The sequence below is a fragment of the Puma concolor genome, chromosome B2 (assembly GCF_028749965.1).
Source record: "Puma concolor isolate L17-30 chromosome B2, mPumCon1.1.hap2, whole genome shotgun sequence".
Classification (NCBI taxonomy): Eukaryota; Metazoa; Chordata; class Mammalia; order Carnivora; family Felidae; genus Puma; species Puma concolor.
Genome location: NC_141671.1, coordinates 38,853,752 through 38,869,009, shown reverse-complemented (window position 1 = coordinate 38,869,009; position 15,258 = coordinate 38,853,752). Strand labels below are relative to the sequence as shown.

The following is a 15,258-nucleotide window of genomic DNA, read 5'->3' as shown; positions in this document are numbered from 1 at the left end:
TTATTCTGAGCCCAAGTTTTAGATGTCACCCTGCATTGTTGTGATTTCTGTTTGTATTTTCACTGTAGTTGCGGCTTAGTTGACTGTCAAATGTGCATTTTCTGCTAATCTAATGCCATTATTTTTCTACTGTGCCACAGGTGATCATTGCTCTTTCAGAAAAACACCGTTCCCACATTCCCTACAGGAACTCCATGATGACCAGTGTCCTAAGAGACAGTCTGGGAGGGAACTGCATGACGACCATGATTGCAACTCTCTCTTTAGAGAAAAGGAATATCGACGTATGTTGGTTCCTTCTGGGGATCTCAGTCTGAGTTTCTGTTGCTAGTTTATGAGATGGAGTTGAAGGTCCTGGGTGGGTTTCCATCTTTTCAGCTGCTTTCAGACGCAAATACCCTGCAGAGTTCACAGCTTTGTTTTGTTTGCCGGCATTTTAATCATCCCCTTTGAGAATGGACTTCACACAGCGCAGGATGGTGGGAAGAAGGCTCATACACAGGTTTTGGGAAGCCCGCTGGTGGGTTAGTAGTGTTGGCTGGAAGACACGAGAGAAGAGACTCATTAGCTTCTGTTCTGTTTTGCTCCTGAATACTGAGATACCTTGGAAGCACCTCCAAGAGGTGTCCCTGGACGTGTCACTGAGCGCATTGCACAGGCCGTTTTGTCAGGGGCTGGCTTCTGACTGGCTTTCCTGGGTTGCTTTAGAGTCAGCTTGGCGTTTTACTCATTTCAGTTGAATGCCCGGGGTCTAGACTTTTCTCCCAAAGAGGAAAGCAGGAAGTGGCAGGGTGTCTTTCAAAACAAGGCCAAGCCCTGAGTGCATTCTAAGATGCCTTGAAAAGCCTCTCTTTTTGGTCTGTTACAAATGTTTATTTTATAGTCTTTCATGTTTGTGAATTATAATAGTACCTGCTATGATTATGATTTGTATATGTAGTTTTCTGGTTGAATAGATCAATAGTTGAAAAAAACATACCAGTCGCCACTCAGGACCTCACTATCTCCCACAGTTTTGGCATTGATCATATTATTAAGCCAAAATAAAATTTTTATTAAAGTTTTTATTAAAATAATGTTCTAAAGCAAAGCTTCCTAATTTGGAAGACTGATTCCTCATTGTGTTTTATACACATCACTCTTTAGGTGTGCGTCTTTCTTCTGTGAACAAAAATTAAGTTTTATTTCTCAAAGTCATAACATTTTAAGGAGTTATTTTGCTTCCTTAGGAGTCTATATCTACCTGCAGATTTGCACAACGAGTGGCTCTCATAAAGAATGAAGCTGTTCTCAATGAAGAAATCGATCCCAGATTGGTAAGCCACTTTTAACTTACTATGTTAAAAAAAAAGAAAAAAGTATATCATAGATGAGCAAAACTAGAGGAGCACATCCTTTGTTCCAGGCAGTGTTCTAAGTGTTGGAACTGTATTAATTTATTTAATTCTGATGACAACCTTACAAGTACATGTTAACTCCATCCCCACTTGACGGATGACAAAACTGAGGCACAGAAATGGTAAATAACTTGTGTAGAGTCACAGCGCCATAAGCGGCGGAGCCAGGATTCAGGTGCAGATGGTCTGACTCAAGGGCCTGCCACCTGCAGTCCCATCAGTCTGCTCCCAAGATGTGCAGTGAGTCCCGAGGATGTGTATGATGTAGTCACATCCACTTATATTTACATGCAGCTGGTGGCCTTTCAGAAAACATCAGTTTAACTTTCTAGAGATGATAATAATAGGCCATCTTTTATAAAAGCTAACAGAGAAGAAGTTCTAATGGTTATTAAGTAGAACCATATTTTGCATAACTGTCCTGTTATTTAGAGATTTAAAAAAAAATTCATCATGGGTCTGGTCCGTGGAAAAATAGCCAAGCTTCTAGTTTTATAGCAATGAGTCCTGCTTTATCAAAGTGCTTTTTTAAAGCAAAAATATTTGCAAGTTACATGACTCAGATCCTCATTTTAAATGCAGATGTTTTCTCTTTATTTTGTTAGTCTTCTCTGAACGAAATACAACATGGAATCAACTTATGCCAACATTGAAGATGTTGAAATAGAATATTTCAGTTTTGTACATTCCCAAATTAAGATTATATTACTTTTCAAATCACTCAGCTCTTAAAATTTTCTCTAGAACAGAAGCTGGCATAAGCTTAGCAGGATGCGTTATAAAAAGATGGTGAAATCTTACCAACAGCGCCTCATTTACAAATTTCTCAAATTCTAAAAAAAAAAAAAAAAAAAAGCCCTTCTCAAATTCACTGTTACCCATATTAATTATTTCCTTTGGATTGTGCGCCCTGTCTCCCCTGAAGTCATTGCATTAAAGTGTAGAGGTAAAGAGGTAACAGGAATAATGAGGTTATTTGTTTTACTGTCCTCCCCTCAGGAACTTAAGCTGCCCTGATGGAAATCTCCTCTGGAGAAACCAAACGGGTGAGGTAGGGTCTCTTTCTAGCACAGGCCCTGGTGAAACAACAGCATAACACAAGACCCCCCCTCCCCCCGCTGAAAGAAGGAGTCAGAATTCAAAGGCATGAGTCAAGTGAAAATGGAACTTGTAAGATGAATTCTTCTACCATCCCTCCTTCTCCAGCAAGCAGCCCGGTAGCATCACTGAGCAGCGTGAGAAAGACAGGAATGAGCTATTAGCCCAAAGACAAAAATTAGTGCATAATTGAAGGAAAATAAACACATTAGACACTAGAGGGTCTTTTTCTTTAAGTTTTTAAAAAACAAAGAGAGACTTTTCTTTGAAGGAACTTGAAGAATGTGAAAAAAAAAGATGAACATCATCATGTGTTTGATGTAGGGCTTGTGAGAAGCTTAACGAAAAGAGAAACCCGAATCAAAGCTGATAGCTGATAATTGAACAAATGTTGAGGTCTTCCTGATGCAGAATTGACAAGTAATTGGTAATTGACAAGTATTATCTCCTGGCCTCTTTAATGGTTTCTAGAACTGACATTACTGTTCATTACTTTATGTACAGAGCTTTTCTGAAGCATAAGTGACAATTACAAATTTGTCCTCAAAACCACCTAAAACACAACTTGGATTGGGATTTCCAATATCTTACTGTCAAAATCCAATGGCACACAGGAAGCCAGCCCTCTGAGAGCAGGATCATCAAGGATTTGACTTGCTTTCTTTACAAGTATTAATACTTCAGGGAGACAATATGATAAAAGAATTGTAAGCAGGCCAGAGTCTGTGGTGACTGGGCATGGCCCCAAATCTTCTAAGGAAGGCTCACATTCCAAAGTTTCTACACTAATTTGATGCGAGATGTGACTGTACTAATCTCAAAATCATGAAAAGTTGGCTTAGTTTTGAGATTTCTGTTCAGTAACAGAAGATAATTTGGTTGTTAGATTTGACTTTGAAAGCCTTAGCAGATGTAGAAAATATGGCATCAATATTAATTTAGTGGAGCAGGAGGTGGGGGGAGGGGAGGTTCAAATACAAATGAATGACTCACATAGTTCCTGTCTAAGGATTTTCACTCTGCAGAGCTTGAGGATTCCAAGCATGTTTTTGAAAAGGAGCAAACAACCAAAACCCACTCAATCCTGTGCATTTAAATGAAATTCCAGGAGCACTGATGTGTTCAAAATACACAGTCACCATGTTCTTTGGAACATCAGGTCTAGTTGATGTGGCAGAGATAATCTGAAACCCACTTATATAAAATTCGACAGGCACGTTTGACATATATGTCTGAAGTTGAATGAAGTAAATAAGGGGATTCTCCAGGGCCCAGAAACAAAGTTGAGGCTGCAGTTGTCCTGGAGTAGAAGAGGTGAAGGGGATTGTAAGAAAAGCATCAGAGTTGAAGCCCTGGAACCTTGGAAGACAGATGATGAACCCGTGACACCCTGTCTGCTTCCCAACATAAAATGAGTGAAAAGGTGAACCAGAAAGGGGAAAAAAAATCTGTCCACTGGCATAGGGAGATGGCTAGTGAAGCTTGTCTGCCTTAGCCTGAACTTTAGGTGGAGCAAAATATGGTTTCTCTGAAAATTTGAAATCCTAATGCTCTGCTACACATGGGTTTGAAGTTCAGATTTACAAACTCCCTTGGTCTGGTAGACCCCAAGCCAAGAAGTCAGATAAATAAGTGAGAAAAATAAATCCAAAACAGTAGAAAGACAGAAATAAAAGTGTGGAAATGAGTGAAAACAAAACCCAAAGCGGAGATACAGTGGAGAAGAGCAACAAACCCCAGAAGTTGATTTTTAATCTAATAATAAAATGAACAAATCTCTGGAAAGATTAATGAAGAAAAGAATAAAGAAGGCAGAAATTGATACAATATTTGCAATGAAAAGAGGACTTACCTATAGGCACAGTAGATATCTTAAAATAATAATAAAAGTATTTTGAGTGACTTTATGGCTGTAAATTTGGAAACAAACAAAATAAACAATGTCCTACAAAAATATCACACTGAAACTAATGCAAGAAGCATTAAAAAAGCATGAGTAGATGTATGACTAATGACTAGATTCAATAATAACAAAGCTACCAAAAGGAGAGAAAGAAAAACAGAAAAAGAAAAAGAAGAAGGAGAGAAGTGATGGAGGAAGGGAGAAAAAAAGACAGGAAGGAAAGAAGGATGGGCCAGACTCGATGTTTTTTTAAGTTGGTTGAATATTGAAGGAAGAGTATAAATTGAATTCAGCCTGCTAATTTTTGTTTTAGGGAATTTGCATTACGACCATATATTATTAATATGATATATGGTGTCATGAGCTAGTTGGGTTTATTTTGGGAATTTAAAGGTAATCTATCATTAGAAAACATGTTAATGTATAGTAAAAGAATAAGAGCCATGGGAAAAATAAACACCAAATTTCAGGTAATGGGAACAGGGAATTCATTTAGGGAAGGCTATACAGAGACTTGGGCTTCAAAAGAGTAATGTTTTATTTCTTAAGCTAAGTAGTAGGTATATAGGTATTTACTTAAGCTAACTAGTGGATTTATAAGGTATACTTTATGTCTTTTTGTACATTGGAAGTAGTTCATACAGAAAAAAAAGTCACATGAATTAAGGTGACTTATCATATTCACAGTTTAAAAGAGAAAAATTATATTATCACATTACTAGCTGCAGAAAAAGTATTTGATAACACTAAACATTCATCCATAGTTTGAAAAGACTCGTCAAACTATGAATGTCAGTGAACATCCTTCAAGTGATTAAGGGTATCAACCGAAAGCTAGAGCAAACATTTTAAAGGTGAAATGTTAGAAGGAATAAGATCAGAATATCGGAAGCATTGTACTTGGAAGTCCTAGCTAGGACAGAGACATTAAAAAAATAATAATAATAGTTGATGAGGATTTGAAAAGAAGAAAACATCTGTCATTGCTTACAGATAATTTAATTGCTTATATAGAACATCTAAGAATATTTAATGATTAATAGAAACAAAACAATGTTCAGAAAATTATGTGGCACATAATTCATACATAAAAATTGTCTTCCTATAAATCAAAGCCAACAATTAGAATATGTAATATTATAAAAATTTCATTTACAGCAGCAACAAAAACTTGAAAATTCTAGGAAAAAAACTCTAATTAAACATATTTATAGAAAACATGATACATCTTTATTAAAAGGAACCGGTGGAAGGCCATACTATATTCATGGATGAGAGGATTCAGCATGACTAATTTGATAAGTCTTACCAAATTACTCCTTTAATCGAATTTATTTCTGGCTAAAAATTGAGGAGGACCTTTGGGGAAATTTTATAAGCTGCATCTCAAACTTATACGAAAGTACAAATGACCAAGAATAGCCACGTCTGTTTTGGAAAGGAATAAAATGAAAGTGGCTTGTTCTATCTAGCTGCCAAAGTTTCCTAAGATATAATCATTAAAATAGCGTGGTATTGCCGCACATATAGTCAAGTACATAAATGTTTTTAACCAATGGCCCAGAAAAGGACACATTTATATGTAGAAATATGTTATGTAACAAAATTATAATAGCAAATCTTGCATGGTTAGCTGCTGTATAAAAAATAAAATTAGATCCATATCTCATACTTTATCCAAAATAAAAGCCCAAATGTGAAAAGCAAAGCTTTAAAACTTTTATAAGAATATATAGGAAAATATTCCTATGGTTTAAGGTAGAAAATAGATTTTGTTTACGAAGACACAAAACTACAACTCATAATGGAAGAAGTCGATAATGAAATCATACTGAAATTTAAAACTTTCACTTAACACAAAGAACACCACAAAATGGCATAAATTGGGAGAAATCATATACCTTACATAAAACTAATAATGGATTCATATATAAAGCAGCCTGCATAAGGCTTTCCATAAGGCTTTCCTTTTTCCATAAGGAAAAAAAAAAAACACAACTCAGTGGAAACAAACAAGAATATAAATAAATGATTTACAGAAGAGGAAACCAAACAGCCGATATACATATGCAGAGATGACCAACCTCCCTAGTAATCAGAAAATGCATATTTGAACTAAACAAGGTGCCATTTTACATCTTCCAGACCGGCAAAATTAAAGCGTCTGTCAGTACTGCATAAGCAGTGAAGTAAATGTGGGCAAACAGGAACTGTATATCATGGATGAAGAATCTAAGTTTATACAACTACTCTGAAGACCAACTTAGCAAGGCATACTGAAGGGGAGGGAGATGCACAGACTCTCCAACCATGCAGTTTTGTTTCTAAGTGCACACATCAGAGGCACTCACATATGTGCCCAAGGAGGTGTTCATAGTGTTGATAGCCACATTGTTTATAAAAGCAAAAGTAAAAATCCTAAATGTCCATCCGCAGGAGACAGAGATAAATTGTGACATAGTCCTTTACTGAAGCAGTATATGCCCATGAAAATTAATGAACTAGAGCTACATGTAGCAGTATAAATAATCTCAAAAAAAGAAGTTACCATTCCATGCAGTATGGTAACATTTACATAAGGTTTAAAGCATGGAAAACGATACCATATATGACTTACAGTGCCATCCATAGGTATAGATGGAGGAAACATATGAAAACATGCAGGGAGATTCTCTCCACTATATATAGTACAGTGATCACTCCGGGAAGGACAGAAAAGGAATAGGAATTAGGAGCTCCGGTTACATAAGTAATGTTTTATTTGTTAAAATAAATTCTAGAACTATTTTGACAAAATGTTGAGATTTAACAAAGCTGGGTGGTAGGGCCAGGGGTGGGTTTCCGATCATTCTCCGTATGTTTTTGTGTCCTTAAAATAATTCGTAATTTGCAAAGATGTATGTTCTCTGTCACCAAGTTCCCTTTAATGAGGAGGTGACATTGATCCTCCCGCCTTGCCGTTTGTAGATGATTATACGCCTACAAAAAGAAATTCAGGAGCTGAAGGATGAACTGGCCATTGTCACTGGGGAGCAGAGGACAGAGGCGCTCACAGATGCAGAGCTCCTTGAGTAAGCCTGCAGACCTTTTTCTTTTTCTTTAACAGTGAAAGTTTGTGTTAACTTCTTTGTTGGCCCTAACGTTATGAATTCACCTCAGAGCACGAAGGTCTCCTGGGACAGTCTGAAATTGCATTTAGGCGCCAGTTAAGAGTGGCGGCTTTCCATGAAAAGCTGGATAAGGCTGGCAGTGTTTTTGCCGCCTCAGCTTTGAGGAAGTAAAGAACAGAGCATAGAAAGGATGGGAATATCCTTCTCATGCCAGCTGAAGAGAAGGGCTTGTGTAATAGTCGTGCAATTAAAAACATATACACCAACCCCTCATATGTTGTGGCTCTCAGATCTGAAAGGAATTCAAGAAATGTCCTTTGTATTAAAAAGCATCTTGTTGCAAGCACCAATTTATCCCATGCCAAGGTAGGCTCTCTCCTTTAATAAATAGATGGCCCATATATTATAGTTCAAATACTAGAAATGGGAATGAAAGCAGGTATTCAGGGCTTTATACAGCATGGCATCTGTCAGTGGCACAGTGTGGCTCTCATTCTCTCTCTGATCATGAGCCACAGTGCTGGACTTTCTTGTTGTTTCTGTGCAACTTATAAAGCATCTGTGGAGTGATAATAGTGGGCTGGACTTAGAAGGCAGTGATATTCTCTATTTCCAAAGGAGAAATAGAGATACACAAGATTTTTCTAAGGGCTTACAATCATTTCATCTAACCCTCTCTCAACAGAGAAAATGGTAAGTAATAGAATTGATGAAAATGTTTCTTTAAACTACTTCCTGGCTGTGCCGAAAGGTAGGTCTAAACATTGAGAAGCCTTAAGCAAGCTTTTTTTTTTTTTTTAGAGCTTATTTATTTATTTTTGAGAGAGAGGGAGAGCGTGCATGAGTAGGGGAGCAGCAGAGACAGAGGGACACAGGATCCCAAGCAGGCTCCTCGCCATCAGCGCAGAATTCAGTGTGGGGCTCACACTCAGGAACCGTGAGATCATGACCTGAGCTGAGATCAAGAGTTGTACACTTAACTGACTGGGCCACCCAAGTGTCCCAAAGAAGCTTTCTGCTATAATCAAAGTTTCACTCTTCTAGGATAGCATCTAGAACACTCTGTTTAATAATAGGAGAGGCTTCTAAGGCTTTCCTTGTAAATTTGCTCTGTGGCATATATGCAATTAATGCCACAGTGATATCTAATGATATCTTAGATGCTGAGAAAACCAAGTTGAGAATTCCCTCACTATGATGCTCCCTTCCCCTCAAAGAGAGGAATTACCAATTATTATCTTTGAAGATGCCTCTGCAGAATTTTGATCTTTAAGTCAGGGTTCAGCCAAGAAAAGAAAAACATTCTACACCTCTCAACAGAAGGAATTTACCATGTGAAATTTGTTGCACGGGAGGTGGCATTGCAGGAAATACGCAGCACCCCAGACATTAGGAGCAGCAGGAGCCCTGACACCCTGGGATTGAAGGGATGATGGTAGAAGCTTATGTTACCAAAGTCTGAGACTGGAGCTGACCAGCCAGAGCTAACCCATAGTGATGCTGCCCCATGTAAACTGGGCCACCAAAGAGCCACAGGTGCTATCAGAGACAGCATTCTGGCAGGGAGTCCTGGCTTCTCTCTCACACCACTTCCAGTCTTCTACCTGCACGTCCCACTGGCTGAACTTGCCCGGAAACCAGAAACGTGCCCAGAATTTGCCCAGAAACCATGCTCTCCCTGTTGGGAGAGTCAGAGAATGTAGTTTCCTGTGATGCAGGGTAAAAGAGGGGAAAAGTAGAAATCGGATCCAAGAGCAAGAAGGCAAATGGCCAGTACGTGAAATAAGTACCAGAGTTTTTGCTAAGTCGGGCACATCCCAAATGTTGTTCAGGAGGCTCAGTTTAAGGATAAGATTTTGCATGTGGTGGTTTTAAGATGTCCGCTCCCTCCACTGCACCGAGTCTGAGGAATTGTAGAACTGAAACATCTGAATCTGTAGCCACACCCAAGAATAAGATGGAAACGTCTCAGGGGACTAGAGGCTTCAAGGAGTTCCAGGTAGATTGAAAGGTGGGGTTTAGATGGGTAAGAGGAAAGGGTAGACCAAGACTGGGCGCTGCACCGTAAAAGCTACAAGGCTCGACATGGTGGCGCCCTGGAGCGGGAGAGGGCTGGGAGCAGCCTGCGAGGATTTGGCAGAGCCATGGTAGTGAGTGCAGTCTGTCTTGTGAACCCCTGCGCACTCCTTCTTCTCTGCTCCACCCAGTGTTTAGGTCAGCGTTTAGGATGGAGAAATAGGGAAAGGCCCCAGGTAGCTGATGATATCCAGGACAAACTGGGGACCAGAGAAGCCCTGAAGGCCAGCCGCTGTCCTCGGCTCTGCCCAAGCCCTGTTCCCACTGAGAACAGTAAGGAGCATGGAGCATGAGCCCCCACAGCCGCTCGGCCCTCTTCCAGGACCACCTGCCCAGGGCTCAGAGTCTAGGAAAGATGAGTTCACAGTTGGGAACAACCAGAAACATGAGGACTGCCGACTTAGAGAAAGACCAGGACAAGGAGCCTTTACAGCTTGGAGGCTTCAGAACTAAATGTTATAAGAAGAGTGATTTAATATCTTTAGAGATGTACAAGACAGCATTATATCCACGAAACAACAGGACCTTTATTTTTATAAAACAGACTGAAGGAGATCTGAAAAATGAAGAAATGTAATTGTTGCCATTAAGAGCTTAATGGATGGCTCAGTGGCAGAATGAAAAAACAGAGGGGCAAATTAGTCAGCTAGGAAGATCAAGGCTAAGGAATTCTTCCAGAATAAAAGATGAAAGGAGAAAGGGAGAGACATTTAAAAGAAAGGAATCATAGAGATTAGCTCTAGATTTACTAATGTCTAACAAATAGAAGTTTATAAAGGAGAAATAGAGATAAGGCAGAGGAGCCAATGGTTAAAGAAATATCTAAGGATTTCTTAGAACTAAAAAAAAAAAAAAAAAGACTTCAGAATGAGAGGGTTACCATGTGCTAAGCTGTATAAGAATGTAAAAAATTTTAGAACCTCAAAATATAAAAGAATCCCAAAAATTATCAGAGAAGAAAAATGTTATTAACAATCAAGAATCTGATTTAGAGCAGACTTTTCATCAACCTCTCTGGAAACAGGAACCTATAGTACTGAAAAACAAAACAGAAGAAAACAAAATAGAAAACAGGACTTTGAATGGAGATTTCTGTATCTGGCCAAATTAGCATGCAAATGCACACGTGAAACAAAGGCATTTTTCAGACATAGAAACTTTGAGACAGTTAACCACCCTAGTCCTTCTCTAGAAGAGACTACGACAAGGCTATATTTCACGAAAAGAAAAATGCTGTAAAGTGTGAAAAATAATAATGAACAGATATTATTTCTTTATGACACTTATTACTGTATTAAATTTACATTATATCTTTTACCAACTTGCCACTTCCCACATACACAGATGTTTCTGGTTAAAAGTTATTGACAGAAGTCCAATTTGTCATTCGTAGGAGTTTCGGGGGGTCTACTGGAGGGAAATAAATTTGTGACAACCAATTTAAGATACCGATGGACTCTTAGAGTGTAGTTGGTGTCTTTTGAGCCACAGATAACAAGTGTATACATGTTAGTTGGAACAGATTCTATATAAGACAGTATGTAGGGTTGCCATTAGTTTTTCTGGGCACTTGGTTCATTCATTCATTCATTCATTCATTCAACATGTAGTCTTCATCTAGTATTTACAAAACTCTGCCCTAGGCCTTCAGAGAAGAACAAAAGATGAACGAAACCTACATTCAGCTCTCCAGGGGTTCACAATGTAGTGGCAATGACAGACAAAAGCACAAGTAATCACAATGCAAAATGTAAGTGTTATGAGAAGATAAAAATAAAACATGAGATTGCAGAGATAGTAATGATTAATTATGAGCTCAGGAATCATGTAAAATTAGTTCCTGTCGGGGCGCCTGGTGGCGCAGTCGGTTAAGCGTCCAACTTCAGCCAGGTCACAATCTCGCGGTCCGTGAGTTCGAGCCCCGCGTCAGGCTCTGGGCTGATGGCTCGGAGCCTGGAGCCTGGAGCCTGTTTCCGATTCTGTGTCTCCCTCTCTCTCTGCCCCTCCCCCATTCATGCTCTGTCTCTCTCTGTCCCAAAAATAAATAAATGTTGAAAAAAAAATTAAAAAAAAAAAAAATTAGTTCCTGTGCCGGTAAGTAAACTTCAGCAGCTCCCAGTGAAATTACTTCTCTGCTGCCAAGTTAAGTATACTATATCGCACTACATCTTATTCATGATTTCTGATCAGCACAGAGGGAGAACGAATGCAAAATGTCACACCCACCCTGCCAAAACAAAGCACAGGGTTTCCCAAAATCCAGTACCTTGGGTGCTTGTTCATACTGACAGTGAGGATTATTCAGATAATGTGGGGTTTTGTTATGGTTTTTGTTATTTTGTTGTTACGGTTATGTTTTGCCATAATTAGCTAGAGTGAATATTGGCACAACTTAAAATTCATCAGATTTAAGAGTTCTTTATCCTCTTAAAGTAAAAGAGAGAAATTAAAATGTGCCTCCACTCTGGCACTGCTGTGTAATATCATGAGTCTGTGCTTTGTCTCCGGGGGCCCCTGGACATTTATTCAGGACTGTGAGTCAGATTCAGTCTCTCATTGTGCCAGGGCTCCCTGGATGGTCAGGGGGTGGGGGGTGGGGGGAGATAGTGGTGTTGGAGACAGGAAGAGTCCCATAGCTTGGCAGGACAGAATGGCAGAAATGCAGTGGCTTTGGCCTATTTCTCTGTCTTGCTGATTCCTGGCTTTATGCTGACTGGAATGGCATAAGGACATTCCTATCAGGGATTTTGTGAAGGATGTCAGAAAGCAGATATTTAATAGATAATGTATTCTGTATTCACTGTTATGTACAGTGGACAGTTTGGTGATGTCTGTTAATATCTGGCCCTATCAAATTTTTTTTGAACGATTTCCTAACATGTCATTTCTTAATGTAAATATTTGTTGCACTGACTTGGATGCTTCAACTGAAGAGGGTTGCAGATGTCAGCCTCCAGTTATTGTGATATTTTTAGTTTACATCTTTTTTTTTGCCTGTGTAAATTTGAAAAGAGACAGCTGGATGAAGGCTGCATAGCCAAGTTAATGTTTAGACAGAACTTCTTGGGTGAAGATTTGATTCTGATTGATTCTCTAAACACATACCTCTTTCTTTCTGTGGTTAAAAAGAAAAGAAAAGAAAAAAAGCCTGTAGAACTCTGGCTAAGATGGAAGTATTCTATCCTGGCCCAAGTCTAAATGAGTAAAATATTTTCTGCATAGCAACACTTTACTTCTGAGATGGAATTGAATTGGATCTCATGGGCTCAAGCTTGCCCAGAGTAAACTTCCAAACATCTGGATCCCTTTCTTTTTTCTGTTTTCCCCTCAGCCTTATTGAGACATAATTGACATAGAACATTGTGTGAGTTTAAGGTGTACAATGTGCTGAGTTAATATATGTATATATTGTGAAATGATTACCACTATAAAGTTAGTTAACACATCTATTACCTCACATACTTGTGTGTGTGTGTGTGTGTGTGTGTGTGTGTGTGTGTTGAGAGCTTTAAGATCTACTCTCAGAAACTTCCAAGTATACAGTACGGTATTGTTACCTATAATCACCATGCTATAGATTAGATCCGCAGAACTTATTCATCTTATAATTGGAGGTATGTGCCCTTTGACCAACATCTTCCTCGTTTCCCCCACCCCCCAGCCCCTGGCAAATGACCAGTCTATGCTCTGTTTCTCTGAGTCCAACTTTTTATTTTCCACACACAAGTGACTTCATATAGTATTTGTCTTCCCCTAGTTTATTTCTCTTAATTATTTTTTGCAAGTTACTTAATCCTTCATCCCAATGTATTGAGCACCTACTAGATGCTAATCATTTTAATACGTGCTTTTGGGTATTCAGAAATATAGGACATGGAAGATTATTCTAAGGAGTGACAGTTTTATCGGGAACATAACATGTATACAAAAATGTATACAAAATGTATAAAAAAAAAATTGTGTACACGTTTATACACACACATGTGCATATAAAACCAGGAACAAGATAGCATATCAGTGGAAGGAATAAATGAACACTGAGAATTGTAAAACCTTAATTATGATTCTGATTCTACTCATACTCAGTTTTTAATGGCTCTGTATACTTGGGTTTCGTCATATATAAAGTGAGAGAATTGTACTAAATGCTATCTGGGCACTCTTTCAACTCCCTGTTTTTAAATCTAATATCAGCTTATTACACATGGTTTAATATGGTTTTTACTCATTATCTATGATAATGAAAATCTGAATCATGGAGGAATTCAGAAATAGAAGTCACTGCAGATATCACCATCCAGTAAGCTAAATAATCCATAAAAGATGTTAAGAGGAAGGTGTCTAGGGGCACCTGGGTGGGTCAGTTGGTTAGGCCTCCAACTTCAGCTCAGGTCATGATCTCATGGTTTGTGAGTTCAAGCCCCTCATCAGGCTCTCTGCTGTCAGCACAGAACCTGCTTCAGATCCTCTCTCTCTCCCCCTACCCCCTCTCAAAACTATAAATAAACATTAAAAAAAAAAAAAGGTACCACTCTAAGATAAAGATGAGAGGCCACATAAACGAAGGTGCCGAGAAGGAAAGAACACACTGCATATGTGCTGGGGGACGGGGGGAGGGGCAAGAGACCAGTGTGGAGGCTTGCACGTAAGAGGCACCAACTAGCGAGGATCTAGGTTAAAACTGGCCTGGCAGGAGCCTGGCGTCGTCTTGGAAGAATTGAAGAATAGGATTAGACAGATAAACAGTGACCTCATGGTGGGTTATGAATACCATATGTAGAGGAGCTACTCTTTTGTTTTATTTAGTGGTGACTAGGAAACATTGTGCTTTGAGAGTATTGCAGTTCATTCATTTATAATGTTTATTGTGCTCGTCTTTGTGCTAGGCACTGTTCTAAGGGCTAGAGATACAGAAATGAACAAAACAAAGTCCTTGCCCTTATGGAGCTTACATTCTAGTGGGGAGAGAGAGAATACACAAGACAAATAACTAAAATACAGAGCATTTCAGAGAGCAGAAAGTACAAAGAGAAAAAATAAAACAGGAGTTGCAGTTTGAATAGGATGACCATGGAAGAATTTATATGATGAAGACTTTTTTATGGTTACTACCATGATAGCAATGAATAGAATGAGCAGGAGCGAGAGATCAGGATGATATTACCATCCAGTTTGGAGTGATGATGAGAAAGAAGTCTCCAGGAATGACAGTGAAAGCAGAAGAAGAGACAGATGTGAGACACTTAGTTGAGGAAGAATCAATAGAAGTGATGGCTACTAATATTAAAGATAAAGAAGGGAGGATGGTAAAAGTTCAGGACTTAAGATGGATTATCAGAGGTTAGGAAAAGAAGCTGGTGGAGGGTAGGAAATGTTCAGTTCTTGACATGATGAAGGAATACACAATGTACAGGTTGGATTCTGGAACTTTAAAGAAGATTGAGGCTGAAGATTTAAATTCTGGAGCGATTGGCATTGAGTTGACCTAATACTGAAGTCAAATCTGTAAGCCAGCTCAGAAACTCTGTGATCTGATTTGAAATCGGTGATAATTGGGATCACCAAGACCACACCTCCCTACAATCAAAGTTACCGTAGGCAGCTTGCCAACTGAATTTACATATTTACTTGGCCACATCATCCTCATTCCTTCCTTTATGTCTGTTTATATGTA

The 15,258-nt window shown here is 38.8% G+C and overlaps 1 protein-coding gene across 3 annotated transcripts in view; it reads left to right on the top strand.

The window, feature by feature from the left end:
* KIF6 (kinesin family member 6) overlaps positions 1 to 15,258 on the top strand; it is a 384,724-nt gene that overhangs the window by 134,252 nt on the left and 235,214 nt on the right. For all 3 annotated transcript variants that reach the window (XM_086706762.1, XM_086706761.1, XM_086706763.1), the window contains 3 exons: positions 141 to 284; positions 1,230 to 1,316; positions 7,366 to 7,469. In XM_086706762.1, coding sequence (XP_086562888.1) covers positions 141 to 284; positions 1,230 to 1,316; positions 7,366 to 7,469 — 335 coding nt within the window. The remainder of the gene's footprint in view (positions 1 to 140; positions 285 to 1,229; positions 1,317 to 7,365; positions 7,470 to 15,258) is intronic.